This window comes from Xyrauchen texanus, chromosome 44 (genome assembly GCF_025860055.1).
Source record: "Xyrauchen texanus isolate HMW12.3.18 chromosome 44, RBS_HiC_50CHRs, whole genome shotgun sequence".
NCBI lineage: Eukaryota > Metazoa > Chordata > Actinopteri > Cypriniformes > Catostomidae > Xyrauchen > Xyrauchen texanus.
The window spans coordinates 7,958,321-7,971,374 of record NC_068319.1 but is presented as its reverse complement, the minus strand read 5'-3'; the positions used below and the strand labels follow the sequence as shown (position 1 = coordinate 7,971,374).

Sequence of the window (13,054 nt, the reverse complement as noted above, 5' to 3'; positions counted from 1 at the left end):
GGAAACTGGATCATGTATGTGTGTCCATTTCAAACATGCGGCAAAAGTGTCTCCGATTTTCAGATTTATGCGTTGATTGATGGCTTGGGGTCAAATGTCGCAGAGCTGCGCAGCCAGTTGTCAATTCTGACCACTCGTGGCCTAATTAGACTGATTAGTTTGACAACCCCTCCAGCCTTATATGCATCAAGACATCAAAAACAAAATATTTTCTGTGCTTTTTCCCATTTAATTTGTATTATTTTTCTGATAGTAAAAAGGGGAAGATTACCAGCATCATCTTTCCAGAGACAGATATTCTGTTTAGAACTGTGATACAAACATACAGACTGGTAACTGCTCTCCTCTGAAAATCAATTCTGGATATTTGTTCTATTCTTGTCCTCTATTGACAGCACCCTCTTACAGCTGGGGGAGAGCAGGCAGGCTGGAGCTGGTTGTCATGGCAACCTGTCCAGGTGAAAGGGAGATGTGGCGGGGGTTCTCATAGGAGGGGGGTTGAGGAAAGCAGCCAGGATTCCCTGCGGACTGGATATAAACCAGAGACCACAGACTCCTACTGTATCTCAGTCAGCTAGACCTGTCAAGGACACAGTGCTACTAAATTAGCTCTGTTTATAGATAGATAGATAGATAGATAGATAGATAGATAGATAGATAGATGGATAGATGGATAGATGGATAGATGGATGGATGGATGGATGGAGAGAGACCGACCCGACCGACCGACCGACCGACAGACAGACAGACAGACAGACAGACAGACAGACAGACAGACAGACAGACAGACAGATAGATAGATAGATAGATAGATAGATAGATAGATAGATAGATAGATAGATAGATAGATAGATAGATAGATATTTTATACTTGTCATGTTTTAAATAAAGTGTTGTGACTGCAAATCTGCCTGTTATGTTTATATATTGCCAACAAATGGTTATGGTATATTGTTGACTGTTGAGAAGGTTTCGAATCATTCAAATCATTGTCGAGTCATGCAGTTCAAGTCAAGTCTCGAGTCGCTGGTTCTCCAGTCAAAGTCAAGTCATTTTCTTCATTTAGTCAAGCAAGTCACAAGTCCTTAAATACTCGACTCAAGTCAAGTCAGACTCGAATCAAGTCATGTAACTCGAGTCCCCCACCTCTGCCCTCATGCCACCCCATATGCTTTTGGAGTGAGGAACTATACTAATGTTATCAAATAGAATCTTATTCTAAAGTGTTACCACCTATCTGATAAGAAATGTGAAATCCACTACTAATTAAGATAGTATGTTGCTATCTCGGTTTGTCTCTTTTGACAGATGAATCTCACTTACTTTGCCCCTGATAGGCCAGGGAATTAAAAAAAAAAAACAGCTACCCAGAGAGACAGTGTGTTATTGGGTGTATATATGTTTTTTTTTTAACTCTGGGCTTCTTGTTCCTCAGCTTCATTTAGTGCTCATCAGATTTTTGTCTGGTACCGTTAGGACATACATTGGTTTGATGCTGTTATCCAGAATCTTACTATTTTTCATACTAAGTTACTGTCACTTCTAGGTTCAACTACTAGTCAAATATTCTTAGTCCACTTATTCAAAATAAGTGTGTTTACTTTTTTGTACTGTACTGCAATCAATTTGCATTTTTTTGAATGTAACTTCAACTAATTACAGTTTATAGTATCTCAAGTTCCTCACATGCAAGATTAAAATAATACACACACTCATGAGCACAAAGCAACCAAATATAATTTTTGTCCGATTACATTCCCTAACTGAATGAGTAAAACGAGCCAGAATCAATCAGAGAGGATTGAGAAAAGATGTAAATCACTCCTACAGCCGAAGAGGATGTTCCTGCCCAGCAACGCTCTGTGGTTCTCAGGAGGGGAATTAGCACCTTCGCTCTCAGTCCAATTGCTGCTTATAATTCTGCTGGATATTAAAGAAATACATCAACATAGCAATTATGCAGCCTTGATGAAGACAGCTCGCAGCCTGAGGGAAGAGACAGCTGCCCCTCCAAGACACAGACTACTTTCCTCTTTAGTGTTTTATTCTGGATAATCACATAACTACAGAGCGCTCGGCCGCGATAAGAAATAGGATACCAGTTTAACCTGCCTGCGTCTTTCACCGGGGGACTGCACAGCTTCATTTATACCCTCTGATCAACTGTAGAATTTTTCATAGACTTCTCACACGTTACTGAAAGTAACCTTGTAAGCCCTTTAGGGGCAAAAAGCAATGTACAGATCATTTAGATGGATGAATGGATAGATGTACAATGGTGTACAATTTACACAATATACAATGACACTATATACAGTACATAGTATTTAGTATAGTATGTATTGCACTATATTTATGTGTATGTACAGTACAGTATATATAGAAATATAAGATTTTCCTAGTTCAGGGACAGAAAAGAAATGATAAAAAAAGAAAATTATCATCCAAAGTCAGTCGTTTTATTTTCTTTTTTTTCTGCTGCTAAGAATTGCTGGAGTGAATAAGAGATGACATGTAAACGGTCGGGACTTTCAACCTGACACATTCAATCACATCACACGCTGTACCGGCGCGCCCACGTACACGCCTGGTGCTCTACTCCCCCAATAAATACCTCTCAGGAATCGGGACATGAGTGTGCGCGGCGCTGGGCTTTGTGTGTGTGATGGATACTAACTGAGCCTCTGCATAAAGCATCAGATTTAATTTTGTTTTGGTCACGGCGCTTTAAAACATTTACCTTGTCTGGGTTAGTAAAGTGTTCTGATCCTCGCTCTATAAAATGTTACATTTCATTTGTACAAATGAGTATAACGTGGTTTATGTCATAAGAGAGAGTCATTTTGTTTGATTCACAGTGATGTTGCATTTGTTTTCATAACCTACATGTTCACAAGTCTCTTGTCATAAGCATTAAAGGTGCACTCATTGTAAGACATTAATTGTAATTTTGCAATATATGTAGGAAATCATGACCACTCACATTAAAATGAAGACTCCAGTCATATCAGTAACCTTATAAAAGCTGTTTTATACTACATAGAGAGGGGGCTGACATGTTAGAATCACATGACCAGCCGAATACTACTCGCTTAATCTCAGTATCCGTCCTGTTATTTGACACTTTCACTCATTTATTAAAGTAATCATGGCTGTATGTGAATACAACATTTCTACAATGCAATCTGAAAATGAAAACTATTGATTTTAAATGATGCTGCATCCAAGCCACTAGGTGTCACTGTCCAAGATGACACAAATAAAAAAGTTACTGCACCTTTAAGTAGGGATGGGCATTTCAAGTAATTTTGTAGTCGAGTACTCTTAACACATAAAAAAAAAACTTTGAACCTGTTTTTCTTATTGAGAAAATGATTACTATGCATAAACAACAACAGCTAGATTCAGAAATAAAATGCATTCCAAGTCTTCTGAAGTAACTAATCATCGATTAATCAATTGCTCATGCCCATCCCTAGTCTTAAATCAAGTCTCAACATTTGAAAAGTTTAAGTCTTAGTTTTTTGTCATGAGCAGGGCTGGACTGGTAATCTAGCATACCGGGCATTTTCCTGGTGGGCTGACGCACTTTGGGGCCAATCAGGGGCACACTGGCCATCGGGAGAACCAGCGGGCTGGTGTGTCGGCCACTTAACGTGCCGTAAATGGGCCGCGATAAGCTAAAATGAGCCACTGCGTTATGCAGAACGGACCACAAAACAGCCCTGCGACTAAGACAGCGAACAACATCCCCCCAACCCCCCCCCGCCCGATTTCTCTTCCCAGTCAAATTCATGTCTCAAATCCATTTTAGGGATTGTGTTATCCATGCAGCAGATTAGTTAACCTTGCTGCGGGACAATTAATTTTATATATTTTGAAAAATTTATTATTTCCTGGGATATCCTGGTTGGTCAAGTCAAGTTTATCTAATAGAATATATGTGAGATTTTACTTGAATCTACAAACAAAAACAAGTCTCTAATTTGGTGAACAAATCAAGTCTTAAGTCTTATTTTTTTTGTGACTGAACAGAAAGTACATCCAAAAAGGAAAATTCTGTCATGTACTCACCCTAATGTTGTTCCAACCACATATGACTTACGTGGAATACAAAAAGATATATTAGGCTGACTGACCGCCTCAGTCACCATTCACTTTTTTATTGTATGGCAAAAAGATGCAATGACAGTGAATGGTGACTGAGACCAAAATACTACCAACATCTCCTTTTGTTTTCCATGGAAGAAATAAAGTCAAACAGGTTTAGAACAATATGAGGGTAAGTAAATAATAATGAATTTGATTTATTATTTTTGGGTGAACTATCAAGTTAAGTTCGATATTGAATTCATCTCTTTGTCTCTTTCTCTCAGTCCCAGCCATGATCACATCATATCCCAACAACTCACTGGCCACTAAAGGAGAGAAGATAGAGATGAGTTGTAAGGCTCATGGTGAGAAGCCCATCATGGTTCGATGGGAGAAGGAAGTGGAGAAGGAGAAGCAGTCGCATATGATCAATCCAGACATGTGGCGGCACACGGTTACTGTCAAGAAGGTCGGCGATGAGGTCGTCTCCACCCTGCAGGTCTGCCTCTTTATTTACCATACATGCATGCTTTCTGCTGTGTTAAAGGGAAAGTTTAACCAAAAATGAAAATGTTGTCATAATTAACTCACCGTCAAGGAAATTAGGCAGCATGTTATGAAGGTGAGGGTGAGTAAATGATGGCAGAATTGTTTATTTTTGGGTGAACAATCCCTTTAAGTCACAGCAGAATTACTGTTCACATGTCGGTTAGGAAGTAAAATGGAGTCGGGATATGGATCAGGGCCCATTCAGGACAAACACAACTTTGAATAGCATGGTCTGCACTGTAAAAAAGAAATCTGTATAAAAAACAGTAAATGCATGGTAGCACAGGGTGCCAAACGTTCACCATTAACTGAAATAACAGTTTTAAATTGTGAAGTGCATTAACACATTTAGACTGCAAAATGAAAAATGTACATTTTGTGTGAATAAATATATTTTATGGGAATTCATCAATTTTATTGAAAAATATGGAATCAATGTTAAATTATAGTGTAATTTCTCTTTAAAAAATACATTTATTTTTTACAATGTGATGTTTTGTTCCGGTTTTACTGTACGTTCACACACAATCTTTTGCATTTTAGATCTATCCAACATTGAGAGAGGATTCCGGATTCTTCTCCTGTCATGCCATCAACTCTTATGGTGAAGACAGAGGCATCCTTCAGCTAACAGTTCAAGGTAAGCACCTAGAAAATATTTTGGGATTGGCTCAAGACTCTAGAGATTTATTAGCCATTTGTAACAAGGATCTTTAGGAAAATCTCTTGATTTAAATGTCATTATTGAAATGTGGTGAGGGACTCATGACCTTGCCATTTGAGTCTGAGAGTCTAAGAGCTTTATTCTTGAATTATCAGAGCCTCCAGAGCCTCCGAAAGTGGAGATTCGCGAGGTAAAGGAGAGAACCATCGCCCTCCGCTGGACTATGGGTTTTGACGGGAACAGCCCCATCACTGGCTACGATATTGAGTGTAAAAATAAAACAGGTGCCCAGACTTTACATTTGGTATTTTGGTCAAAATTCTGTCATTCATTGTATGTGCTCTTCTGTGGAACACATAGGGAGATGTTAGGCAGAATGTTAGGGACTGATAGCCTCAGTCACCATTCACTTTCATTGTAAAGAAAAAAAATGCTATAAAAGTGAATGTTGACTTACACATTCTGCCCAACATCTCCTATTGTGTTCCCACGCAGGATAGAATGTCATGTGGTTTTGGAACAACATGAGGTTGAGTAAATTATGACAAAATGTTCAGTTCTGGATGAGCTTTATATTTAAATATTCATGACTATTTATAAGTATATTTCTCCCTTTCACATTATTAAAGGTAACCCTAAATAGATCTGGTGGTACTTTATATGGCATATGAATACAATTGAAATTACAAATGATTAAACGAAGTTGAGTGTTATCAGTGTTGCTGGCCCTGCTGAAAAAATAAAACACATCATAAACCAGCTAAAGTTGGTTTGCAGGTTTTAACTGGTTTATTTTGGTCTCCCTGCATAACCAGCAAACAAGCTTAGGCAGTTTTTTTTCATAATTTAGCAATGTTCTTAACCAGTTGCTTCTCCCTCCCCATGAACAGAAACTTGGGAAAGAGCTCGCAGGACCAGAGATGTTTCGCCCACCCTCAACCAGGCTACCATCATAGAACTCCACCCATCCTCCACCTACAACATCCGTATTTTTGCTAAGAACCACATTGGGGACAGCGAACCCAGCAACGAGCTCACCGTAACTACAGATGAAGCAGGTACGATCAACTCGTCATATCTGCGGCATCATAAACACATTTCTAATGCTTCATATACAGTGAGGAAAATAAGTATTTGAACACCCTGCTATTTTGCAAGTTCTCCCACTTAGAAATCATGGAGGGGTCTGAAATTGTCATCGTAGGTGCATGTCCACTGTGAGAGACATAATCTAAAAAAAAAATCCAGAAATCACAATGTATGATTTTTTAACTATTTATTTGTATGATACAGCTGCAAATAAGTATTTGAACACCTGAGAAAATCAATGTTAATATTTGGTACAGTAGCCTTTGTTTGCAATTACAGAGGTCAAACCTTTCCTGTAGTTTTTCACCAGGTTTGCACACACTGCAGGAGGGATTTTGGCCCACTCCTCCACACAGATCTTCTCTAGATCAGTCAGGTTTCTGGGCTGTCGCTGAGAAACACGGAGTTTGAGCTCCCTCCAAAGATTCTCTATTGGGTTTAGGTCTGGAGACTGGCTAGGCCACGCCAGAACCTTGATATGCTTCTTACAGAGCCACTCCTTGGTTATCCTGGCTGTGTGCTTCGGGTCATTGTCATGTTGGAAGACCCAGCCTCGACCAATCTTCAATGCTCTAACTGAGGGAAGGAGGTTGTTCCCCAAAATCTCGCAATACATGGCCCCGGTCATCCTCTCCTTAATACAGTGCAGTCGTCCTGTCCCATGTGCAGAAAAACACCCCCAAAGCATGATGCTACCACCCCCATGCTTCACAGTAGGGATGGTGTTCTTGGGATGGTACTCATCATTCTTCTTCCTCCAAACACGGTTAGTGGAATTATGACCAAAAAGTTATATTTTGGTCTCATCTGACTACATGACTTTCTCCCATGACTCCTCTGGATCATCCAAATGGTCATTGGCAAACTTAAGACGGGCCTTGACATGTGCTGGTTTAAGCAGGGGAACCTTCCGTGCCATGCATGATTTCAAACCATGACGTCTTAGTGTATTACCAACAGTAATCTTGGAAACGGTGGTCCCAGCTCTTTTCAGGTCATTGACCAGCTCCTCCCGTGTAGGTTCTGGGCTGATTTCTCACCTTTCTTAGGATCATTGAGACCCCACCAGGTGAGATCTTGCATGGAGCCCCAGTCCGAGGGAGATTGACAGTCATGTTTAGCTTCTTCCATTTTCTAATGATTGCTCCAACAGTGGACCTTTTTTCACCAAGCTGCTTGGCAATTTCCCCATAGCCCTTTCCAGCCTTGTGGAGGTGTACAATTTTGTCTCTAGTGTCTTTGGACAGCTCTTTGGTCTTGGCCATGTTAGTAGTTGGATTCTTACTGATTGTATGGGGTGGACAGGTGTCTTTATGACCTCAAACAGGTGCATCTAATTTAGGATAATAAATGGAGTGGAGGTGGACATTTTAAAGGCAGACTAACAGGTCTTTGAGGGTCAGAATTCTAGCTGATAGACAGGTGTTCAAATACTTATTTGCAGCTGTATCATACAAATAAATAGATTAAAAAAATTAAAAATAGAATAAAAAATCATACATTGTGATTTCTGGATTTTTTTTTTAGATTATGTCTCTCACAGTGGACATGCACCTACGATGACAATTTCAGACCCCTCCATGATTTCCAAGTGGGAGAACTTGCAAAATAGCAGGGTGTTCAAATACTTATTTTCCTCACTGTATATAGGACAATTTGAAAATAATTATTATAATTTTTTTTTTATCGAAGGCCCAGTCATCTCTTTTGAAGCCTAGCTTTTTATCTTTCTACTATATAATGTGTATTCACCTTTTAATATAACACAAATGGCAATTGTAAAGATATTGTAAATGTTTCACTTCTGTTGAAATGTTCCATGGGTCCACACACAAGGAATTATGTTGCAATACTGCCAATTGGTGGTCATCAGTAGCATTACAAGAGATTGACTGAAAACCACTCATGGCTGTTTATGATAAATGACTCCAAATATCAGATAAGTGTCATAATGTTATACTTCAGAAAAAACACTCAGAGTGAATGCTTCACCACTTTAGATCCCGAAGGGCCGCCTCAAGATGTGACGTTGGAAGCCATCTCCTCCCAAAGTATCAAAGTTACATGGAAGGTATGCCACAGAATATTTAAATCATGACTGTTTTATTTCATATATATATATATATATATATATATATATATATATATATATATATATATATATATATATATACTTAATAGCACAATTTTCAGAAATAATCTCGATTAATCATGAACATTTAAATATAATCATATACTTTTACTTTGTCTCAACTAACTTGCCAGAAATTGGTTAGTCATCGTTTATTTGAATTATTAAAAAATTGCTTTTTGGTTTTATTAGACACTTTTTTTACAGGTATAAATATTTGATACTAGTATATGCAGAGTATACGTGCCATAAAATCAATGGACATGCTATAATTAAAAATTTGGCTAAATCTTCTGCCATGGACTTTGTTTAATAGCAGGGTCAAATTTGCAGATTTAATTCATATCTTTATTGGCAAGATACAATTAAGCATACGTACAATCTCTACTGTGCACATGCTGGGTCTCTCTCATGTGGTGGCTCTATTGACTGTGCAATTATACATAATATACTAAAAGTATAGTATATAAACTGTACCAGTCAGTGAGCTTTTTCAGGCAATGCAAAGAGATACGGCAGCTCGTCCACATCTGTCTCACCACTTGTGGGTGAAGTCTACATTCTCTATACAGTAAATCCACTCACGTGTTTATTATACCTGGGACATGAATCACTCATAATAAATAAGCATATACTGCTCCACACAGTCAGTTTCTGTGCTAGGATGTGCAGTGGAGTTGTGCGTGTGCCTACTGAAAATTTTTATATGCCCATTTTAGCCACAGAAAGTGGGGGGAAATGTTAGTGAAGTTTCAGGAAGTAAAAAAAAACGGAAACTGCATTAATTGCATTAACAAATGTACACGTTAAACAGTCAAATATTAATTCTCAGCCCAAATAATACAGAACGTTGTCATATTTTGATAAGTAAAAAAAAGAATGTTCTGAAGTTAAATTAATAAGAAACATTAAAGATTTGGCACTATTTCTTGGTCAATAATCAATTAAGCAGATTTGTGACATTGACCATGTTAACTTCTTGTACTGTACTAAAGTTCAGAATTCCTTCTCATCTCAAAATCACGCTGGGATAACATACATCATCAATCATGTGGAGTCTATTCCAGCTCTGGGAGAGGACATAGCAATACTTATAAATTGAACTTTCCATTCAAATTGTTAATGCTAATAATAATAACTGTATTGAGAAATGCAAATTAGAAGCATTTTCACCATTAATCTCAGATTCTTGGACCTCAGTCACTATATACAGTATACAGGCTTATGCTAAAAACTGAGGTGTTGCTTGGAAGACCATTATTCTAAATATAAATTTATCATTAATAGGCGCCAATGAAACACCTCCAGAATGGCATGATCAGGGGATACCAGGTTTGCCACAGAGAACACTCCATAAATGGTAGTCACCAGTTCATCTGCATCAGTATCGAGGCCACGGGGGAGACAGAGACCCTGAGCCTCAATAACCTGAGGAAATTCACAGAGTACGAGGTGGTGGCACAGGCCAGTAACAGCGCTGGTCCAGGACCCGCTTCTAGTGAGGTCCGTGCTACTACAATGGAGGATGGTAAGTCACTTTGATCTTTTAAATTCTGAATGGGACATTTGGTATTTAATGATCCACAAATGGTGCTGTAAATGCTGGAAGCACAATCAACCACTGAGGAACAGAGAATGTGAATGTTCTGGAGATTGAATTTGTGCCTCGTTGCGATGGAACCACCAGGCATCGCTCATTCTTTAATCACAGGGAGCAAGAGGGGACATACTTCTGGAGGAGTGAGTTGAAGTAAGAGGGTACTATTCCATCAGCTGTCCTGAAAGTCAAAGATAGCCACAGGTAGCCAGTGGCGTGAGATCAAGAGGGATATGATGTGGTCCCTCTTTGGTTGGTTTAATTGCAGTGGAAAGGTCTGATTTTTGTGATGTTGTAAAGTGCATAACTGCAAGATCAGGTGGTTGATGAGATGTGGGCAGTGAAGTTTAGATAGTAATCAAACACCACTCCTAAATTACTTGCGGTCCTGGTTGGTGTTAGAAGCATTGAACCAAGATGAATTATGAGGTTGTGGTCAACAGATGGGTTGGCAGGGATTGCCAACATTATTATTTTTTGTATTATTTATTTTTGAATGATTCATTTAATTTCTCAAAAGCTCCTCAACAAAGAACCACAAACGGGTAGTCCCATCCCAATTTCACACAATTGAATGAGCCAATGTCAGGCATATGTATATGTACGTATGTAAGAAAACATCTGTATGGTTGTCTTTGCACATTTAACTGGCATATGAGAAAGTACTTTAACATTGAAAAATTACACACTGCAGCTTTAAAAGAATATAATATGGATTACCACAAAAATTATTTTGACTTGCCCCTCCTTTTCTTTAAAAAAAAAGAAGCAAAAATCTGGGTACCAGTGAGACACAATGGAAGTGAATATGGCCAATGCGTAAACGTAAAATACTCACTATTTTAGCAGTATAGCCACAAAACATAAACAATATGCATGTTAATAACATAGTTTTTGTGTGATAAAATGAGATTATGGAGTGGTGGTGGCGGCGTAGTGTAGGCGTAGTGGGCTAAAGAGCATAACTGTTAATCAGAAGGTCACTGGTTTGATCACCACAGCCACCACCATTGTGTCCTTGAGCAAGGCACTTAACTCCAGGTTGCTCCGGGGAAATTGTCCCTGTAATAAGTGCTGTAAGTCGCTTTGGATAAAAGCTTCTGCCAAATGCATAAACGTAAATGTAAATGTAAAATCACAAATCTTTTCTGTGTAAAGTTACAGCCAATTTAACTTTGTTGTTATTATGATGTAATATCAACAAACCCTAAAACGACTTTAAAAAATTATGATTTGAACAACTTTACAGCTCAAATAATACTTGGTTTTTAACAGAAGTGATTTTATATAATTATAAGCTTCACATATCTGCCTTTAAACCTTCCAAAAATTGGGCCCCATTCACTTCCATTGTAAGTGCCTCACTGTAACCTCGTAACCCCTTTAATTTTTTAACAAAAGGAGTGACAAGTCCTTATATATTATGCCACACATGCTGTTGATTGAGCTTAACTTGTGTTGAACCTGGAATATTCCTTTAAGTGTTTTCTCCTCATTTGCTGCCACCTAGTGGGTACTTGGCATGTTAGCAGTGCTGGAAATTGTGGATTACTATTGCAAGGAATATTCCAAAGACAATGTTTAAATGTCAGTTTCACCTACTGAAGTAATTCTGCTGTACTGTTGGTTTCTGAAATGTGGTTTTGACTGATTTTTACAAATTATTTTGTTCTAATGTTCTCAGTACCCAGCAGAGCTCCAGAGAAGGTTGTGGCCACTGCTTCCTCCCCTGAGAGCATCTCTCTGTCCTGGCAGACTCCACCCAGGGAAGCCCTCAATGGTGTTTTACAGGGCTTCCGTGTCATCTACTGGGCCAATTTACCAGACGGAGGTACAGCTCAGACACCAACATGAATTCAGACCATGTCTACATAACACCACTTTTTTATTCAGGAGAGATTTTTTAATCTAAAGCAGTTTATTGTTCTCAAACTACAACCAGGGATTAAAGGTATAGTTCCCCCAAAAATGAAAATTCAGTCACCATTTACTCTCTTTGTGTTGTTCCAAATCCGTATGACTTTCTTTCTTCTATGGAACACAAAATACGATGCTAGGCAAAATGTTAGTCTCAGTCACCATTCACTTTCATTAAAATGAAAGGAACATGCAATGAAAGTGAATGGTGACTGAGACTAACAATCTGCCTAATATCTCTATGGCCTTATTCATCATATCTTCCAGCTCATGGTGTACTGACAGCTCATATCTTAACCCCTAATCTTCTTCAGCGAGCTTATTAAACTAATATAAGTTGCTTATGGTTCAACTCTAAATATTTTCAAGTTCTGGTGTCTAAGGATGCATATGGAATGCAGTGACGTTAAAAAAAACAACATCACTTCGTATTTTACATCCTTGGACCACTGGGGGGCAGAATATACCTTTTCAATTGTGAATTCTTCTATAGTATGCCAAATGAAACCAATATAATACAATCCATACCATAGGCTGTACTAAAGGATCTGTTCAGAACACACTGACATAGTACTTTTACTATTTCTGCAGTATATAGTATGTTTACTGTGCACATTTTCTGTAAAAAGTTGAGATTTATAAACAAAATTCATGACAACAATGTTTGAAACATTTAGCATGAAATAATGACTACTTTTAGTATATTGTGTATAATGCACAGTATTCAGTAAGTAGTAAGCTATTCCATTCCAAACATACAGTTGAGTCCATAATAGCATACAGTACTACTGTTACTATTTCTGCTGTATATACTGCAGACAAAGCAAGATTAGTATGGTAGTATGCACATTAAGAACATAGCAAAAGCCTATATTTTGTCAGATTAGGAATAGTGTTTCCAAAATCATTGTACATTGGTGTATCATTTCTGATTTTATAAGTGTGCACACATGCATGCTTTTTGAGCTAATATTGCCAACAACCCCTTGCAAAAAATAAAATAATAATAATAATT

General features: G+C 38.2%; 1 protein-coding gene across 1 annotated transcript in view; it reads left to right on the top strand.

The window, feature by feature from the left end:
• dscama (Down syndrome cell adhesion molecule a) overlaps positions 1-13,054 on the top strand; it is a 99,179-nt gene that overhangs the window by 72,069 nt on the left and 14,056 nt on the right. Inside the window, 7 exon segments of the mRNA XM_052117447.1 lie at positions 4,377-4,591; positions 5,185-5,281; positions 5,461-5,589; positions 6,196-6,363; positions 8,395-8,465; positions 9,813-10,053; positions 11,807-11,953. Of these exon segments, the coding sequence (XP_051973407.1) occupies positions 4,377-4,591; positions 5,185-5,281; positions 5,461-5,589; positions 6,196-6,363; positions 8,395-8,465; positions 9,813-10,053; positions 11,807-11,953 (1,068 nt within the window).